General features: G+C 41.6%; 1 protein-coding gene across 4 annotated transcripts in view; it reads left to right on the top strand.

Annotated features, from left to right (window-relative positions):
- The window catches only part of unc5a (unc-5 netrin receptor A), a 199361-nt gene that overhangs the window by 159257 nt on the left and 18582 nt on the right, over window positions 1-21522 (top strand). For 2 of the 4 annotated variants that reach the window (XM_054791917.1, XM_054791919.1), the window contains 5 exons: window positions 5193-5381; window positions 7508-7807; window positions 10595-10682; window positions 11065-11233; window positions 12846-13079. In XM_054791917.1, coding sequence (XP_054647892.1) covers window positions 5193-5381; window positions 7508-7807; window positions 10595-10682; window positions 11065-11233; window positions 12846-13079 — 980 coding nt within the window. Of the gene's footprint in view, window positions 1-5192; window positions 5424-7507; window positions 7808-10594; window positions 10683-11064; window positions 11234-12845; window positions 13080-21522 lie in introns of all 4 variants that reach the window. The other 2 variants (XM_054791916.1, XM_054791918.1) reach the window with 1 other exon arrangement.

The raw sequence follows: 21522 nt of genomic DNA, 5'->3' as shown, positions 1-21522 counted from the left end.
GACAGGAAGAGTTTGGGCTGTGTTGGGCGAATGTAAAGCCCATTCAATTATACAGCCTAATTAGCTATGTCAATTAAAGTGTGATAAATGCCCTCTGTGGTATTTGCTGGCATCAGGAAAATCAATGAGCAGAGCCAGGAGGAGCTGAGAGCAGATGCTGGTCAGGATTCGAAGTGAGCAGCACCGGGATTGTTTGGCGGTGACACCTGGTGGGTCAGATAAAACTTCACCCAGCGATGCTCCGATAAGGCGAATGTAGAGGGAGGAAGAGAGAGCCTCACCTGATTGACTGACTTTATTGTTTGGCTTTGAGAATGGTACGTGCGGGGAGGGGCAGGAGTAGATACTGGATCTTGGCATCAAACGTTGCTTGGTGCCTTTGGTTTGCCCTTAGAAAGTAAACAGCAGCTGGCCAGTTTGAGGCTATGTTTATCCAATCAGTAGCTAGCTGACAGGCAGTCATTCTATTGTGTCTGCTCATCTCTCAGTAGACTCCCAAGTCCAAATATCACAGCCAGGCCTGGCCTTTGACTTACCGGGGCAGTTGGATTTGTGCGATTTAATGAGCGGTCTCTTCCTTCTTTTTGGACCTCACTGTAGGAGGTGAGAGGTTTAGCGAGGTATGTTTCAGTTAAAGAACATCGGTGCCTCCTTCAGGGATTAGGTAGAGAAGATGAGAGTCGGAGGAAGTATCCCATGTGTCCCTTGAGAGTTTGTGTCTTAAACGTTGTATGGACAAAGGTATTAGGACACCAGATCATTACAGGAAGTGAAAATGGAGGACAATATGGATATGGGCCTACTACCATTTTTCTGGGAAGGTATTGTACAACCAAGCGCTGACTCTATTCTGCTGTGCGGCAGTTCCTCGGCTTTCGATATGAATTCATTCCAAAAGGTTTGAAGAAAACCAAGGTAATTTTTTGCAGAAGAAATTATGTGGATGCAATTAATCCATTACAGACACCCAAAAATATGAATCAAAAATGCATTTTATAGAGAATAATTATGGTTTTATATGCAGAAAACAAAGTGAAATCATTATAAATAACGAATGAATGAAACGTATTGTTGATGCGGACTTCCTGTACATCCTAGCGAGATCGAATTCAATAGTGTTTCTCACATTCTTTGCCCCCATGGTGGGTTATTAAGCAGTCACGCTCAATAAAAAATTCATGAACAGTAAGTCAGCAACATGTAGGGTGCGTTTGGGCACTTCGTGATTTTCTGAAATGATTCAGCACGTGGCGAACGGACTAGTATCTTACATGCAATATTGTACGAAAACAGAGAAAAATTCTGATTCATGCAAAACCCGGGATGTACAAAAACTGAGGTTTAAGGGAAACTAGTTTAAGTTAGTTAGAAATTAGTACTCCTGGAAACAACAACAGTGAAGTACAACAAAGGTCCCCTGTATTTATTTTTTGGCATGTGGTACTTGGCCAAGGTATGTACAGGGTCAGGCAAAATGATCTGACACATTTGTAGGTTAAATAAAAGGCAGATAAAGTAAAGAAACAAAAAAGTGTTTTTATTTTCGAAAAGTACATATAATGCCATTTTTTTCATTTAATGCCATTTTGCTTTGTTTCTTTATAATGCCACTGTTTTTCGTTTCTTTTTCAGTTGCTGTCATGAATTGGACTGGTGAGCATCGCGCTTTTATTGTGGAAACGTTTATCAAAACAAACAAATCTGTAACTGCAACCCAACGAGCGTTCCGTTTGCACTTCAATCTTGGCAGACATGATCCCGTACCAGCTCCAAACACCATCTTGTTATGGGTTACCAACTTCAGAGCTACTGGATCTGCATTGAGTGTGTGGACAATAATGGATCCCACTTGACTGATTTAATTTTTAAAACATAGCACGAAAACAGAGCCTTGCAGAAAAGTGGAGACTGTGGAGTGCAGGTATAATACTGCAGCATCCAGAGCTAAGACACAGCAATAGGGGTTGTTTGTTTTTGTTATTTCTAGCCATGTATTGAAGGAGTTGTGTACATCTATCTAAATAATAACTTCATTTTTAATTGCTCATTTAGATTCAGAAATACTGTAGTTTATATGAAAGGCAAAGGCCTCTGGATTATGCTTACTATAGCAAAAACGTCTTGTACCTTTCATTGAGTTTTAGCATTTCATTAGGACAGAAAGGTCAGATTGTACAGTACTTGGGCAAAAGTCTTATAGTCTAGAAACTGTATTTTCCTTTGAAAACATAGCCATGCTACAAAAACATCACAACATAAAGTCAGGGTGCCTTGGTAAGAAGAATTAATATTGTGTATGACTCCCATGAACTTGGAGGACTCCATCCGTACGTCTCAGCAATGACTCAAAGAACTCATCAATTAAATCATCTGCAATGGCAAAAAAAAGTAGTCTGGCAGGACGGCTTCCAAACTTGTGACTGAGCTGGCCAACCTTGACTTTCTTCACTCGCAGGAACTTTGATGTGGAGGCTGAAGTATGAGAAGGAGCGCCATTCTGCTGAAGAATTTGCCCTCTCCTGTAATTTGGAGGGTAATGGGCAGCTGGAATTAGGCAGTGGAAAAGTGGCAGAAGGTGGATTTATCTGATGAATCATTCATTAAACTCAAATTCCACAAATACTGCAAAAGACCTGTTGGATCATGCATGAACCCAAGATTCACCCAAGAAACTGACGTTTGGTGGAGGAATATCATGGCTTGAGGTTCCATCCAGTATAGGGATGTGGATGGCAACATCAACAGGTTGAAGTATCAAAAAATGCATGCTGCCCATTACCTTCCAAATCACAAGAGAGGGCAAATTCTTTGAGCATGTTTGGGGTGAGATGAAGGAGGAGGCTTGATAGATGAAACTAAAGAATCTTGATGAAGTCTGGGAGTCCTGCCAGACTACTTTCTTTGCCATTGCAGATGATCTTATCGATGAGTTATCTGAGTCATTGCTGAGCCGTATGGATGGAGTCCTCCAAGTTCATGGGAGTCATACACAATATTAATTCTTCTTACCAAGGCACCCTGACTTTATGTTCTGATGTTTGTGTTTTCAAAGGAAAATAGAATTTCTACCGTCCATTATTTTGGTATGCAGCAAGACTTTTGTCCAAGTACAATCTGACCTTTCTGTCCTAATTAAATGCTAGAACTCAATAAATGATACAAGACTTTATTTTGCGATAAGCATAATCCAGAGGCTTTGCCTTTCTTATAAGCTATTTCTGAATCCAAATGAGCAACTAAAAGTGAAGTCATTATTTATTGTTCCTGCAACTTGGATAAGCGACAAGACTTTTGTCAGGCACTGTACAGTTACTTACATTTGCCCAAGCCCTGATTGATAACTTTATTATCCATAAAGTTTATTTATGTGGTCGGTGTCGGTGGCTGTATAATAACACAACATGCAATCTTGTGTTTGTTTCCAACCACTAATTTACAATGGATTGCATGTCATACAAATGCTAAGCATTACAGTAGGTCACTTAATAGCCTGTATACAGTACCTCTACCAAAGGAGTGAAGTGCCATGATTGAACGGAATATAAGATGGCACTGAATATAAGTCAACCCTTCTTTTCAAGGCCTATATGAGGAAATATGTTTTAAGAGAAAATAAATATTTGATGAATCATGTTTTTAATGTCAGTGAAACCACAAATGGTAGATTACGCTATAAAAGAATGTCATATTTCTTAGCTGCTTGACAGTTGCTTGATGACGCTGCTTCATTGGTCACCGTTATCTTAAAATTAGCATCATATCTCCTCCTCTGGTGTTTGGCATCTTGCCCAGCTTTTGAAGTACTTCTGTCTCCAGGTCATTGCTGTGTGTGAGTTACAGGACAAAAACCTCTGACTCTCTTAGGGAGAAGTAGTTTGGCATATCTCTCATCTGAATATAAGAAGAATGGCCATTTTCAGACTTTTTATACAGGGAAAAAATACTTAATAATCTTATATGTGGGTATGTTCTGGTGGCGGCTGTCATTATAAGTGATGTTTTCATTAGTTGTTTAGCTACATACTTTTTACAGTACATGCAACAGAATACTCAGACTTTCATTATGTTAAAACGCCCAAATTGTCATGAAGTAGCAATAGAAGGTTCAGACAGCAAAGATATAAAATGTAATTCAATTTTTTTTGTCTGGACTTTATCTCATGTCTCAGATTTACTAACTAACACCAATTAAAACTTGTGAAATGAGATTCCAGCATGCAGCTTTTGGTTCCTGTGAAGCAGGACAGGAAAAACCCCACTGCGGCTTGGAAATAGTCATTAAAATGTGTCATATCTAATGATAATCTGGCTGATTTCCATACAGATCCTTTCAGATCTTTGGGAAAGCAAATCACACATTTTGTTTTTTTTATTTTATTTCTGTGTTCTTTGCTTTGAATTGTCTTACTGCTTTTGTTGTCAACGCAGCACACGCCAGTCAGCCTCATTTTAACCTTTGCCCATGTTCTCCATCCTTCAAAGCATTCAGCACGGCTGAATGAGGCCCCTTTTTGCGTATGTTCACTTGACAGTGGTCCACCCCCGTGGTTCCCTGGGACAATGCCCTCCACAAAGGCCCCACGAGCGTCTTCCGCCCCCACCACCAAAATTCTCATGCTGTGGAAAGACAGCCATAGCAAATCCCATTCTCCTGCAAAACACACACACAAACACATGAATGTTTGTCTGGGCGTAGTTATCTCCATAGTGTACACGGGTGCCATGCTTTTGAGAGACAAGTATATTCTATAAGAGGTGTTAGAATCTCATCAGCAAATCCACTTCCTCTCTTGGGGGTGTTGTGCACTGAGAGAAAAAGACAAAGGAGGAGGAAGAACATGCAGGCATGATGAATATTTATCCAGGGCACGAATGAGGGAAGAACAAAGAGAGAACCTGTATTCTTTTGAGTTGTCTACCAATTTAAATAAAAGTCAAGCCATTTAAATCAGTGGTGCAATATTTGCTAATGCATTCTCTTAACTCTGTGTGAAACCTTCAGGGATGTCAAACAGCGTTCAAGCACCAAACGATGTAACCGATTTTATTTGATTAAACGAACTGAGACCTTTGCACAGCAGGTAATAAAACTCGTTGCAGGAGCCCACAGGTATTGCCATTCTACACCTGAGGGAACCTTTTCGCTTGTAAATCATTTCACTGCTGTTGTTTTTTTTTTTTTATTCTTACAGCCGTGAGCGGAGCAGAGGACGTTGCGCTCTACGTGGGCATGGTTGCGGTGGCTCTGTGTTTGACCTTACTGCTCATCACCGTGGTCCTGGTCTACCGGCGCAAGAAGGCAGGCCTGGATGCCGACGTGGCAGACTCCTCCATTCTCACGACTGGCTTCCAGCCCATGGGCATCAAGCCCAGCAAGCCAGGTGTGTGGGCACCGCGGCCACGCAGGCCCCTCACCCACAGCAGTAGGACACTATTCTTGGTTTTAACGTCCTCTGTACATCCATCGGTCTGTCTGCCCACTGTGACAGTGCACTGGTCATCAATATGTACTGTTCAGCCATGTTTCCAATAAGTTCTACTGTTTGTGCACTTCAGGAGCTTTGCATTGTAAGGCATGGCATACATGAAAAGTTGATTGGTCTACTGTGAATCTTTACTTTTATGCAACAACAGGTATGGAAATAACACAAAATGTGCCCTTTTGTAATAGAGGATATAAAGCCCTGTCTGGTTTAGAAACAATGCAGGCAGCACTGTATTGTGTCACCTTCCTCCTAGTTGGTGTTGTTTCCTAATTGGTCACTTTCAGCCGAACAAAGAGCTGTTGTTTAGCATTTTGTTTTTGTGTAAAGGAACTCTAAAACAAACTCTCAAGTGAACGAAACTTCTTTAGATCCTTCACGTAATCCAATGTGATTGCAAAGCGGATTTCACATTGCGCTGCCATTGTGTAGCTTGAAACTCCATCAATGTCAGTTCTCTTGCTAATGCGCTGCTGTCCTTTTACGGATTTACACAGCAGGTAATTAATACCCAGTGACATCTTGCAACAGTTAGATCTCCTTTTAAGTGACTTGTATCATATCACTTTGCTTACACACTGGTACAGAAACCCTTTATTTTGCCATTTGGGCATTCTTTTCCATATTTATTGGTCTACTCTCCTTCAAACATGCACTTTTTTAAAGCATCCATCGACGTATTTTGATGTCCGACGCAATGCCAGGGTATATCCGATAGGTCCGCTTACACTGCAGTTACAAGGGCAGACATCCAATTAATATCTGATTCTGATCCACATGTAACTAAGGCCTGGTTTGAATTGCATTTTTTTCTGCTAACACTGGCGTAATGCGTTCAAGCAGAGGGATGCATGAGGAAAAAATGTGTTTGAACCATGTACTGAAGGCGTGTCCAACCTTTTTCAGCCTATATATGCTATTAGATGAGAAAGTGTCTCCAAACTTTTGACTGGTACTGTATATTTTTAGTGTATTTACAAATGAGTGTTTATGTACATTGTACATGTATAACGGCGGTGCACACACTTTTTAGTCATGAAAGTTACAAGTCAAAATGATCTACCTCTCACTGGGTACGTTTTGAAACTACTAGACTAAATACCAATGCTCCTTTTCTAATAAATAAAGGCATCTTACCGCTGAGTTAGGTTGTCCGTAATCTGAAAAGTAAAGATGAAAGTTACATTTTCGTGTTACGCTTGAGATGCTGCCGTTCACGACGTAATCTTTGTCGCGGAGAAGCAACAGCAAATCAGGAGGAGGGGAGCTGTCAGCTGACTGCTGTGATGTCAAAGTGACGTTTGTAACGTGGGCAACACATGCAACCGACCCACGTTGCCTTCGACCGATGGCGATCGACATAATGCACAACCCTGATGTAGTGTACATACAATATATTAGGACTGAATTTAGTTTGACTACACTTGGGTCAAACACACTGGCGCCAGATCAAGCTGTATCGTGGGTGAGCTGAACTGAACTGAACTGTATTTCTTGTTGGAAACATGGCTTTAGTACTGTGTGTCTTAAACAGATGGATGTGTTTACAGTGAACAGTCTAAGAAAGAGTTGTGTGTGTTTATTAGGCTGCCTGACATGTTTTGCCATCTCATTGTCAAGAATTGCATCCACTTTTTCTCACTGCCTGTGTGTGCGCCTTTGAGGTTTACTATTGAGTAGTAGAAATACAACTGTCTGACTTGGATGGAGATGGAAGTGGGCTGCAGCACAAGTGCTTCACTGTGAAAAACACATTTTATAATCTTGTGTACAGAACTGATTGTGTGGCTGCTAAAGAAGCAGACTGAGATAGAAGAGGAGCGTAGGGGAATCAGCTGGCTTTGGGTGTTTGCGTATTATCAAGTGTGTGAGTGTTGTTCTCAGCACCATGTGTCTTTCCTGTTTTTCGTCAGTCGTGTTGGTGACAGCATTAGAGAGTGTGAGGTCTGTCTGTAAGCTATCAACTCTTCCTCACGCCACTCATTGTCCCCCCCTTCTCTCTTTGGGTTTTATCATCCAAACAGAGAATTCTCATTTGCTTACCATCCAGCCCGATCTAACTACCACCACCACCAGTTATCAAGGCACCCTGCGCTCCCGTCACGACACCACTGGCAAGTTTTCAATGACCAACGGGCCTCTGCTGGACCCACTTCCCAAGGGCTCGCATACTCTGCACAACGGAAAGCTCAACTCGGACCCCTCAGAGTTCGTCAGCCGGTTGTCTGCTCAGAGCTACTTTAAAACGCTGCCCCGTGATGTGGCCAACACTTCCTACGGCACCTTTAACTTCCTTGGGGGAAGGCTGACAATTCCCAACACTGGTGAGTTCTTCTTGTTTGATGATGCTTTCACATGTGTGATTGATTGGGAAACATGAGTCACAAACAGCTGATCAACCTTTAATCCTTTTTGGATTGGATGTATTGTGCAAGTGTACCACCACCATGACCAAGACAACACAGCAACAACAAAACCAATGTTGCAATAGCTATAATGAGCAAATGATTCTGCCATCAATAATACCACTGTTGAGTTTATTGTAAGTAACAGTGTAAACATGTATTAGTTACACAACAGCGACTTTTAAAGTTCATGCGGCCTACAACTGCTGTAAATGTTTTTTGACCCTGCTCTCATTAGTCCTCCCTTGTTTACCGCTCTTAATTGGTTCCAGACTCAGCCGCGATAAGTGAATTCAATATTAATCAGTGATATATTTTTGTAGTTATGGCATAGAAAAGCTGTTTACGATCTTCTAAATATGTTTTTTAACATTTTTAGAGCCCTCTAGACATGCAATAACACCAATATAGTCACCTTTACGTTTGTATTACCCAATATAGTAAATATAATCAGAGAAAATACCAGTATTACACATAATACAACATAGACTCACACGTTAGCAGTTCTTTCTTGTTTTTTGGTTGTTTTTTGTTTTTTTACTAATAAAAGTCAACCACAGCCATTATTTATTAATTCAGTTTTGAAAAACCGCGATAGAGTGAGGAAGCAATGTTTGAACGGCAACATAGCGAGGGACGACTGTATTCTGTAACTACTACGGGTAGTCATTTTATACTCAGTACAGCACTGGCATCGAAACAGAAGTTCAGAACTTACAGAGATAAGCTTAGTTAATGTTTGCCTTCGGGTGTTTGACTGCCACACAGAAAACTGCCATCAGATGCATCTTCTGATCACAGTAACACCAAGGCATGTGTTCTACATGAGTCCCTTCATCGCCTGGTGACCATGGTGACGGCAGTCCACATTAACAGATGACGTGTAACTACAGCAACTCTCCCCACTGTGTGATTATACTGCCTATTTTTTTTTCTTTCCTTGTCCACCTGTGAAATTTCTATCAGAGCCATGTGTTATTCTTGTGGAGGTGCATTTCTATTCCACATTACAAGCACTGTGTTTGTTTATCTGGTAGTGAAGTGCCGCTAAAACCCCGTTAACCTCAGAATAAATAACTAAGGTAAATGTTTCTATTGTACTGTACATCAAAATCTGTGATGATTTCAGCTAGCCTTGAACAAAGGTCTATAACCAGACTGCAGAGCGCGAATACCAATCTGAACATTCGCATTAACAGTAGAATGAAGACAATTTACTTAATGCAATGTACTCGGAAAGATTCCAATAAGAAAACTGAGAACAAATTATTCCAAGTAGGCACTTCAGTGATGACGACGTTTGGTGAATCACTAGATGATGTAAATATCTGCCAAATGCACAGAGAGAGCAAAGGAGAGTTTTCTGAAGATTAGTGTGGAACAAGATATTAAAATGTCCTCAGCAGTTAGCCTCACTGGCCAAGTGCTGACGGCTCGTCTGCATGATCATTTGACTAAATTCCCTTGAAAATCAATGATAAATTACTCTATTGTTATTTAATGTAGTTAAATGCGTTGGGGGAATGAACTGTTGTTTCAATGCAAGTGTTGAATCGAACAGAATACGCGTGAGTGTAGCTCATTGTCTCACAGCTGACATCATTTTAAACCTCTTGAAACCGCTAACTAGTTATGATTGCAATAGTGCCTCTGCTGGTTACTGTCAAGTAGTGCACTCCTTTTTGCCTCAGTTGCTTCAAGGTATGAATAAGAATAAGCAACAAATAAATTGCGCAATTCCTATTGTTTATGTTGGGTAAAAGTGCAGTGTTAAACCTCCAACCCTTGTGCCGTCTGCCTCCACTCCTGGTTGTGCATAGACAGTCATTTTAATTTAGGATGGTCCTCTTGTGCCGTGTTTGTTTCTGGTAAATCATATACCTGTAGGTCTTGCCTTTCTTCCTTTCGATGTTAGGATCCTGGCTGTTCCCTCACTGAATTCACACGTGACAAATCTTCTGCACTCTGACTGCCTTTGTTTTCTCTTGTTTTAACTCAATGTTTTATGCATGGGCAAAACTTACAGCCATGCCGACTACACAATGCATCATCTCCTCGGGATACGGGAATACAATCTACACTTGCATGCATTGAGTCAGAGGAGAGCTGTATAGACTTTAACCTATTTTTGCCTGGAGCTTATTTAGTTCAGGCACATGGGAGATGGAGTTTATAGATTCTTAAAGCATACTCACCTGATTCAACTGATAAGCCATTTTGCAAGCCACAGACTTTTACATTTGTGACATATCGTCACGCTTTAAATAGAATTCTAAGTGGGTAATTGTGGCTTCAGAATCACAGCACAAATGCCACAATGCTCAACAACCTCACCGTCTATTCCTTTTTCCTCAGAGGTGTGTTTCCACTCTCTTGTGGGGACGTGTGAATTTTCCCAGTCTCAATTATCTACTTTGAGGCAGGCAGAAAACATTAAAACTGCAATGCAGCGCACGCTTTTGTCTCAGCTAATTGTCAACCACATGAGACGCGCGCCACCTCGGCTGCCGGCGCAGAGATTTGCATCAACTGTACCCGACTGCTTCTGACCTTCACAGTAGATTTGTTTTGCTGTTTGCGCAGCCATGCAGTTTTGTTGAGCGGGCAACCTGTCTGTGCAAGAGGACAAAAGCGCGGTTCAGTCTGAACAAATGAGCCCCCACCTAACCCACCTCGCTCTCTCTACCTTTTTGTTATTTGCATTAGGGATCAGTCTGCTCATTCCTCCAGAAGCCATCCCCAGAGGCAAGATCTATGAGATTTACCTCACCGTTCAGAAAAAGGAGGATTTAAGGTGGGTCTTTTAAGCACTGCCTCTTTGTTTTGATGTTCTACTGTTCCATCAGGGAGGTCTTTAGGGTCCATGCCAGCGTTGTGATGGAGAGATGTAAATAAATAATGCAGGCTTTTACCAGCATGTGCCTGGTTGAAGTCAAATGAATTGTTTGGGAAAACACTGTTTATCTAGCCTGCTGCGTTCAGTCACTGTAGCATGCTGTCCATGTGTGACATTGTCTGGCAGCCACGTCCAGCAGGCCTTCATTATGCAGCCAGCTCATTTAGAGGTGACAGTGTCACGTTCTTTCTTAAAGGGACCAGTATATTTACTCTAATAACTCCAGTGAAAGCTCTTCATTATGATTCATGCCTCCATTTCTCCTCCCTCCCTGGTGTAGGTTACCCCTGGCCGGCTGCCAGACCCTGCTCAGCCCTGTTGTGAGTTGTGGGCCTCCGGGGGTGGTTCTGAGTCGGCCCGTTATCCTGAGCATGGACCACTGCTCTGACGCATGCCTTGATAACTGGGCCGTCCGCCTGAAGAAGCAGAACTATGAGGGTGCTTGGGAGGTGAGTTGGCACAAAATCGTCCATGTAGATGTTAATAAAAAGATGCCACTAAAAAAGGTGGAAACTTGTTAAATAGGTAGAAATGTCTGCTCTTGACCACGAGGAAACACCGCCTCTTTCCAGCTCAATAGTTGCCAGGCAACATGTTTGTCAAACCAGAAATGAGTTTTCTTCAAAGTACTCCTTGGATCTTTCTGCTTCCAATTACAGTTGGAGGTGGAGTTTCCGCCCCGTGTGTCTATGCATGAAATTTGAAAGTAAGCATCCCTGCAAGTGGGCAAGCGTGTGGAGTTGGCCAGAACTTTTGAGCATCTACAAACACACGAGCAAACAATCATGCTTTGAGGCTGTGTACCCACTTCGGCAATCCAGACAGATTGGAAGGACTGCTGGCGGGCTTTGGGGTGTTAAGGAGGTCTTCTTTCATGTTCAATATTGTGCATAAATAATTCACCCCGTTGAGCTGTCTGTGGAATGCACTGGCCTGTCTGAGGCAAGTGTTTGACCTGCGCTTTTAATCATCACTTAGACCAAATTTAGCCTAACTGCGTGGCTATGCTTGACCGTAGGGAGAAAGTTGCAAGTGGACAGAGAACGGTGAGTATCGCGGCTGCCTTTTGAATGAGGACTAAGGAGAGATAGTGAAAAAGGATCCGGCAGGAGGCGACCGGGAAATGAATTGCTCTTCGAGCGAGCACTCAGTGGCGTAATTGAGCCATCCCACACCTCGAGGAAATATTAAGATGATGAAAAAGTGAGACTCCATTGCGGTTGCATAGCAAATGAATCGTGTCAATACTAATTCCATTGATGTAGATGGTGTGCGGTTCCATCGATCAGGCTGTTTGGCAGCCATAACGCTCGCCTCGGCTTGATGTGGCCAATGGGAAGAGACGGTCAACTTGGCATGATGGAGCTTCCAGTGAAAACATTGTCACCTTGAGTCCAATTTGTCCTCATCAAATTAGCATAGAGAACAGTGTTGTGTCATAAAAGCAGTCCTGATCTGTGGTAGTTGTTGTTAAGTCCCCCATCATTATTACAGGAGGTGCTGTTGCGGTGCAGCTGCTGCTTTGACATTTTAAAATCCATCCTCTCGCTCATTGGAAAATGAGTACCAGATAATTCTTGTGCAGCTGTTATTTCATTTTCGTTTTTTTTTAACCCTTGTCATCAGGTGTTGGTGTTGTTTTGTCAGTAAAGAGAAAGTTGTTTTGGAGTCTTTGAACTTCTAAAGCTGAAACAACTTCCAATGTTTACCAATCTACCATCTACCACCAGGATTCTAGTCGAGTCTCCTTTCATATCACTGGAGAAGCTCACCCATGCATTATTAAGGGAATTGATGGTATTCTATAGGAGGCGTTTCTTGATCCCGTGAATACGCTGGAAAGGGAGTATGAGGCAAGAAGAAGGTGTTTCTTTTGCTGCAAATGGAGAACATTACATCACATTACCTTTAAGACATTTAGCCTAGATCTTACTGTGAAACACAACAAGACAGTTTGATCTTTTTACAACATCATAACCCCCGAGAACAAACCCACCCTCTGAAATAAATTGGATGCTTGACTTTTCATTTATACTTCTCTCTGCCTTTGCCTTTCTCCAGGATGTCCTGCTGATGGGGGAGGAACTGGCGTCAGATCCCTATTACTGTCAGCTCGAGGCCGAGACGTGCCAGCTGTTTTCCGAGCAGCTGGGCATCTTCGCCCTGGTGGGAGAGTCGCTGCACATGGGTGCCGCCAAGCGCCTGAGGCTGGTGCTCTTCTCCGACGCCTATTGCTCCACGCTGGAGTACAACATCAGGGTCTACTGCATGGACGACACGCAGGACGTCTTCAAGGTACACTGTGACACCTCTTGTTTTGTGCGACGCATGGCTGGTGGACCATTATGATGTGTCGTTTTTTGCACACAACACAAATCACAGTTTTAATTGGATCTTTTTTTAGATGTTATCCAATTGTAATAGTACTGAAGATTTCAACACCTCTTTGGTCATTTTCATGCTAGTCATTAGCGTGTACAGTCGATCCCTACATATTCATGATTCAGCATTCACGGCCGCACAAATTTGCAGATTTTTTGGTGATTTTCATTTTTTTTTTCGAAAATATGTTTCCCTAGGAAACACACCAAGTCAGTAATATTTGATAAATACATGATAATACAGGTAAAAAGTACAACATATATACTGTATACCACTGTTTGAAAGACCACAATTTGTACATGTTTGTCTTAAGCTTCACTGATGATGGTTTTTTTTTTTCCTCAATTGTTGATGTCGGTGGTCCTTGAACACGCCATAGTTGTGCACCGTGAGAAGCAAAGGTTTTATGGCTACACAAGCACCAGCTGATGTTGATTATTGCACAGGGGGGGTGCCTTAGGTTGGCCACAATAAAAAGGTCACTCCAAAATGTGCAGTTCAACTGTACAAGGGGGCTCCGGTTGAGTCAGGTGTGACCACCATTTGCCTCAAATACCGGAAACGCCAATCCAGAGCATCCCAAACGTACTCAGTGGGTGACATGTCCGCTGAGTATGCTAGCCATGCAAGAGCTTGGATGTTTTCAGCTGCCGGGAATTGTGTATAGGTCCTTGCAACATGGGGCCATCCATTATCATGCTGCAACATGAGGTGATGGTCATAGATGAATGGCACAATACTAAGCCTCAAGATCTTGTCATGGTATCAGAATGCCGTCAATAAAATGAACCAGTGTCCGCTGTCCATAACATACACCTGCCCATACCATAACCCCAACACCCACCAATAGACTTTTTTAATGGGCGTATCCGTGACTCACAGTTTTACACCATTTGCTGGCTGTCCTGGAAAATACCCCTGGGGTCTACTGTACTTGGAATTTATGTAATTTATGTTTATTGAATGATATTGCTCATATTCCACTAAGGAGAATACTAAGTATAATAGTCCTTTCCAGCAGTGATTCCCAGCCAGGGATACGTGCACTCCTAGTGGCATGCAAGCAACTTGCAGAGGGTACATTTAAACATTTAATTTCCAAGACGAAAAGTACATATTCTCAGTCATTTCCTATTAAACCAGACAGTAAAATGGAAGTAGTTTCCCCAGGGAGACAATAACCTGTGGCACAACTGTACCGACATCAATCACAATTGTGCTACATACTACTTTTGGAGAATTATCAACCTGTAGGAATGAGGGGGTACTCATGGGATGACAAATAGGCTCTGGGGGTACCAACAGGACAAAAAAAAGGCTGCTTTACAGGATCGATAGTTATCATCAAGTAAAAGTGGCTTGTGGCGTTAACACTGAACTGAAGTGTCACAAGATTTGTATATTTTGTACAATATTTTTGTACAAAATGTTGTTTGAACTCCAATTCGTACCATTTTGGGGGCGTTCCACTTTGGAGCGTCTGCTGTGTTATCTCTCTAGAAGCAGAACCTCTGGCCCAGCTATAATAAGAAAAGCACAACAACAAATCAAGTTAATGGCAGTAATTGCTGTGGACTGTTGTGGACCGTTTTATTGAAACCTGACTTTTTTTGTTGAACAACTTTTATTAATCACTTGGAGGACATCCGGTGGTCATCTACGACCACGCGTTTGTAGCTGTACTGTATAAAAGCAGTACTGTATGAAAGGGTTTTCACCTTCACTTAAAGTGAGTGCATTGGAACGACTGATTTAAACTCCCAGGGAGCTCCCAGGGTGTGAGTTATGGATGTGAAACGGTGCGTATGTCCTTGTTAATCACAGCATACAGTCATTAGTGGTGTATTTTGTGTGCTTGCCTCCAGAATTGTATCGTTCTTTTCATGTTGTAGCGGTGCTGCTCAGCTACTGCGTGGCCAACATGGATCCCCCTGCTTTGTTCAACGCCATATTTCGCCGCTCTTCTCTGCCCTCCACGTGGACGGTGTATAATCAAGCACTAATCCTTCCTCCCTCCCCCAGGGGCTGCCTCTGAGTAGTCGGTTAAGATTTCATTTGCATGCTTAATTAGTAAATTAAAAGGAGAGCCTGTCCCAGTCTTCTCCTGGCAACCCCTGTGCTCATTCTCTCTCCGGGCTGCTCCTCTTCATCAGAACACCACCCACAGTCACAAGTACCATTTCCCACTCGAGTCCACTTTTACTGGCTGTAATGGCCAACCTCATTGTCCACATGACCGCCACCAGCGAAATCTATGGGTAGTGGTGGGATATAAACAAGGTGGAGGCGGTAGGCAATGTTCCCTCTAAACTGCGCGCGTGCGCAATCGCTCACTGCCCTCGAGTTGCCTGCGCACCGCAAATCCATGCTGCACAAAATACAACCCAATCTGAACTGTAAATGAAACAAACATATCACAGTTTACTCTGTACCATTTTGCAATGCAACTCAGTGAGTGACAGGGAACAACAAGCGGTAGCATACAGTATAACACAATGATGAACACTAGCATCCAGATGCTGTTTGCACGTATTTACTTCCACAGCCAATCCATTCATTAACAGCACGTTACGTTGTACATGCCGCTGTTTTGCAGGTTAGTGTATAGCTAATGCTGCTTGCTAACCCTCTATTATGCCAAACAAACGCAAAGTGTAACAGCAACTCACCAAGCCAAAGTAAAAAAAATAAAATTAAAAAGCGGTTCTTTTAAGGTGGACAAGCTGTCGGAGAGGCTCCAGCATACGCCCGCGACCCTCGTGGGGGTGGTGAGGATGAGCGCCGTAGAAAATAGATGGATGGCTGTCAAAGTATGTGCAAACAAGAACAAGAGGTGAAACTCGTTGAGATTTTTTTTTTCCATTTTTGAATGCGAGAGGGATGCTTTATAAACATGCTGCAAAGCCAAACACGCCAGGGAGGCACGAAGGAGATTGACAGCCAATCAGGACGCAGAAAACAATGGGCGGTGCAGGCAGACGAGAGAGAGAAAAGAGACACTCAACTACCCACAATGCAATTCTTCTAAAAGGGCCAGGCCTGGCCTGGAACAGTGTTCATATGCCATAATAAAAAAAAAAAAAAGCACAAAAAAATCAGCTAAACAGCGAATCCGTGAAAGGTGAATCGCGATAGAATGAGGATATGATATGATAATGAGGAATGATAGAATGAACACTGTACTATATGTTCACTGCATCTTCTGAATGCCTTTTACCGTATGTGTATTTTAGTTCTTTTAGACATTTTTATGCTTGAAAATGCTTAATATAGGCAAAACATGTAAAAATTGCTTCCATGTGCATATTTTTCCACTAATAATAGGCCATATTCAACCACGAAACAGCATCATTTAGCAATTAATATATTTTTGAAAAACCATGACAGAGCGATGCCGTGAAATTTGAGCGGCAAAGTGGCAAGGGATAACTGTCGTAGGTTTTATGAGATGTTTGGACGGCGGCATATTGCTTTTAGCATTAACGGTGCGCTTCCAATGCTGCAAGTTACCCATGATGCAACGGGGTATCAACGCCTGCATCATCGGAGAGGTCGGATGGTCATTCTGCTCGGGAGCCCACAGTGCAGGACGACGGCATAATATTTACGCCATGTTGAAGCATCTCAGAAGAGCTCAGGCCAGCGAAGTTTTGACATTTCAGCATGTTGATGAATGTTTCTCCATTTTGCATGACGGAGTCAACAAATATATATTTGTAGATGCTGCAACAAAATGTTTGCTGACATTTTCTAAAGTATTGCAGTGCCACCTGAGATAGTGAAGGTCAGACCGACATTCAATGTTTGTTTTGCAATGTTTTTTACAACAGTCAACAGACCACCAGTCAAAAGTGTCTTGATGATCACCATGTTGTGTTTTTATTTACAAAAACACACTTCTGTGGAGTCAAGGCTGTACAAAGTTGTACAAAAGAGTTTTTGCTCAAGAGTGCATCTTTTTATTTTGCATGTTATCAAAGCCGCAGTAATGATAAGCTTCTTCTTGTAAATTCAACTCGCTGCTGTTTGCCTGCAGTTTGACGCTTGAATTGACCTCTTGTGCCCCGTGTGGGATAGCTGCTGTTGCACGGAAACTTTTCCGGTCTTTTTGCCTCTCCGTCTGCTCAGCTCTTGCTCAGCTTCTCTTGTGCTCTCAAAGCCAGCAAAACGACATCTGAGCTTGTTGACTCCAGCACTTGTGCTGCCATACTTTGCATCTCCCTGGACGCATTTGAGTGCGTTAGCTCGCCATCTCTCACACAACCTGGCCCTGTGGTAAGCCACAGCATCTCCAGGGTTCTGTACTTTTTAGTGAGTGATTTAAAACGTGGCCCACACTGTTTGGTAATCTCGACTTCACACCGCTCTTGATGCTATTATGGCGAGAGCAGTTCATTTAGCAAGTACATTAACCACTTTGTGTGGAGATTAAACTTCCCTGGAGAGTTTCAGCCTAATCACTAATCACTGTCTTTAAAATGCACCATTTATGATTAGACTTCCACCATGGCTGCCGTTAATTGTCGTGTGTAACGGTGCTGGAGAAGCAGTCGGGGGGTTCAGTGTGAGTGGCAAAGCAGCAGTTATGCTGACGCAAAGTAGCACGCCATCAATATGTGAGGGAAATGGCAGCATTTGCCGGCTGCCAAGGCTCTGCACCTTGTTTTCAAGACATGAAGCCAACTTCCCAGTCATTAAACAGCGTGTACTCGTGACAGCAGACGACAACATCTGAGAAAGAGTAGCTCTGCCTTTCCTGCTGTCGGCTATGTGGCAGAAGGAGCAATGGAATGCAGAGACGGTGACATTTTCTCTCAAGTCTCATTGCTGGCTGCTCTGACAAGCCTCCCTAATAGCATATATACATGCATGCACACCACACTCGGGCTCGCTGTACCATGCAATCTCTTATCTCCCAATTACAGCAGATTAGAACCAATGTTATTGTCTTTGATCTTAAGTGCGTGGGGGCTCTGGGGGAGCGGTGACATTTACGTCTGATGCTCGCCGTATGTTAGCAGGGTTCTGCCGAGACCAATTAAGTTAATATTTAATGTGTGTTCCACTCTTGATGGGCCCGGCCAAGGCTGGCACAGCAGCACAGGAGACGTGAGTGGCGTTTGGTTCTGCCCTCAACGTGCATTCGGCTGATCCCTGCTCCCCCACAGGGGGAGCATCACTGATGTTCTGCCATCCCACAACCCATTGAACACCTGCAGTGAACCTCCTACCTACGCACCGCAGAGATAGACCTCCAACCTGCGTCTAATTAAACTGGCACCTGCTATTTTATATTTAGCTCCGATATTTACAACCTGACAGCTATTGTTACGAAGGAAACCATGCTCCAAATATTTGAGCAGAATCCACGATTGAATCGCGAAATTCGTAAAGTTTAAGTAATTTGATACAATCACTCGCCATGGAATATTGACAAGAACTTTTGCAATGTTAGTGTGGATTTCAATAAAGCAGAGGCGTCTAATGTGCGGACCATGGTTTTTTTTATAATTGGCCTGTGACACGTTCTAAAAATATATAAAAAAAAAAAAAACAGCTGCAAAAGTGATTTTAGAAAGTCAAAATATTGAGAGAAAAAAAGTTGTAATTTAACAAGAAAAAGTTGTAATTTTATGAGAACAATGTAATATTATAAGCAAAAAATAGCGTCATTTTAGTAGCATAAAGATGAAATATTTAAGAAAAAAGATGTTTTTTTTTAAATTCAGAATATGAAAAAGAAAACTAAAGTAAAATTACTTTATAAAATTAGGTTGGGGAAAAAAGTTATAATACTATGGGAATGAAGTTAAAATATTATAAATATTATGGAAATAAAGTCATAATATTATGAGAAGAAAATTTACAAGAGAAAAGTTGAACTATATAAAAAAAAAACAACAGCAAACATTGAAAAACAGCTGTAATTTTATGAGAATAATGTTAAAATATATATATTTTTTAAGTCATAGTCTATCAAGAAAAAAAGTTGCAATTATACGAGAAACTCGCAATATTAAGAGGAAAGATTCATGTCATTTTAGTAGCATAGAGTTGAAATCTAGCGTCTTTGTAGGGTTGTATTTTTAAAGTCGTAATATTATGAGAAGCAAATAAAGAAACAATTTTAATACTATGGGAGTAAAGTCAAACTATTGAAATAAAGTCAGAATATTACAAGAACAACATTTACAATGATTATTTAAGACGAAGGTTGAAATATTTGGAAGAAAAAAAACAAAAATTGGCAAAAAAAAAAAAAAAAACTAAACAAAAAAAAAAAGACCAAAGGTCATAGCAGTAATAGGCTTTTTCACCAAAGCTGAGTTGCAGTTTCTTTCCTGAAATATTTAGCAATTAGCATATCTACAGGTGTTGGTTGATGAAATATCATAGTGGCCCTTGCATCCTTTCATTTTTCAGTATGTGGCCCTCAGTGGAAAAAGTTTGGAGACCCTGGGATATAAGGCACAGTTGCAATCATTTATTCTTGCTTTTGGCTGTTACAGTCTGGTTGCATCGGTTGTGATGCAGATGCAGTGAAAATCCAGATGCAGCAGATGCAGCAGCATCCAATAGAACATTATGTCCTTGCAAGTCATGCTGCTCCAATCAGCCATAGGTCTGCACACTACTCAGGGTGCTGTTCGAGTTAGACAAATATCTTTTTGTGTGTCCATAATACTTTACAATCAGTTTGTTTGTGCCTCTATGAGCAGCTTTGTTGATTGGATGACTGCCACGCAGTGTGGCACAGTTACATTGTGCCCTAAGGATAACTTCTGCAACACATGGCATTATAAGCTAGTTTTAATGTCATGGTGTTGATATAATAAGCAAAGTAGATCAGCTTCACTGCTCACCTCAGCACAGGAGAGTTGGAGGAGCATAAAAATGAATTAAGTCTCAACTGCACCCAGCTCTAGTGTTCCCTAGATGTGTGCTTATTCACATTAAACCATACATTCAAGCCGTATGTTCCATAATATGCAATGATTGCATATGGTGGCCGACCCAAGAAGGTGGACTCACACAAACGCACGCTCATGTTGAGCTTGAGTTCACTTGTAGAGTAATAAAAAAACAGGTGAAATATTATATCAACTTCACATTTACATGCAATTATGCTGTTGCTTCTATATAAGTTAGTCCGTTCTTTCTTTTATGAAATAATAATAAAAAAAAATCAGTCCTGCTACTCTACACAGAACTGGTCTGTGAAACAGACATTAAACATTAATATTAGCACAGACGGTGACGCTAATACAACATGAGAGGTGCCTAGCAATCTTCTAGACCCTTTAAGTTAGCCATCCATGGTAGCTACAGCAATGACAGACACACTATATTACCTATGAAAAAACATTCAGGTGATTTTCATGAAGCTGTCAATGGTTGCCTTGCCGTATAAAGCAACAATATGTTTTACACTTTTTAATATCATTTTAATTGTAATATTTAGTATAAACTCTAATACAGTGTTCCCTTGCTCTATCGCGGTCCACCTTTAGTGGATTTGCTGTTTTGCAGAATTTTGTAGTGTTTTTTTTTTTTTTTTTATTACAGCCTATGAAAGCTGTTACAGGCCCTTCTGGCCCTTTAAGAAGAATTGTTTTGTGGGAAGTCAAGTGTCTCGCTCGTCTGTCTGCACCGCCTATTGTTTTCTGTGTCCTGATTGGCTGTAGACCAACGTCAATCAATCTCTTTTGCGTCGCCCTGCGTGTCTTCTGTGTGATCGCTAGCTTGCTTGCATTGCTAGCTTGTAAATGTAATCTTCGGTTCAAAGGACTGCAGCAATATGTTTTACCAAGGATACAAAAATGCTAAAAAAAAAAAAAAAAAAAAGTTTTGGCTACTTCGCGGATTTCACTTGGGAACCTAGCCCCTGCTATAAACAATACACTGTATAGTAATTATAGCAACATTGGTTGAATTTTTGGCTAAAAAGTTACTGAATCAATTTAAAGTTATTGAATCATTTTGGGTTCTATTGTTGTGAATTAACCGATATTGTCCTTGAATCATATCGGCACCCATAATCATGATACGAATCGAATCGTTATTAAAATGAATCGCAACACTCTATTTTTAACTATACAGTATGTGACTTGTCAACCCAGTGCTTGTCAGGGTTTTACCACATACAGTACAGCCAATACAGTGGAACCTTGGTTAGCGTCATTAATTCGTTCCAGAAGGTCAGACTCTTAACCGATACGGACGCTAACTGAATCAATTTTTTCCACAAGAAATAATGTAAATCCAATTCATCTGTTCCAGAAAGCCCAAAACACAATTTTCTAGTGTTCTAATTATAGTTTTACATGCAGTAATTAATTCCATATGCATATAAATG

Source organism: Dunckerocampus dactyliophorus, chromosome 11 (assembly GCF_027744805.1).
Source record: "Dunckerocampus dactyliophorus isolate RoL2022-P2 chromosome 11, RoL_Ddac_1.1, whole genome shotgun sequence".
In the NCBI taxonomy this organism is placed as follows: Eukaryota; Metazoa; Chordata; class Actinopteri; order Syngnathiformes; family Syngnathidae; genus Dunckerocampus; species Dunckerocampus dactyliophorus.
Note: the sequence above shows the minus strand (reverse complement) of the source record. Positions and strands in the feature narration are given on the sequence as shown.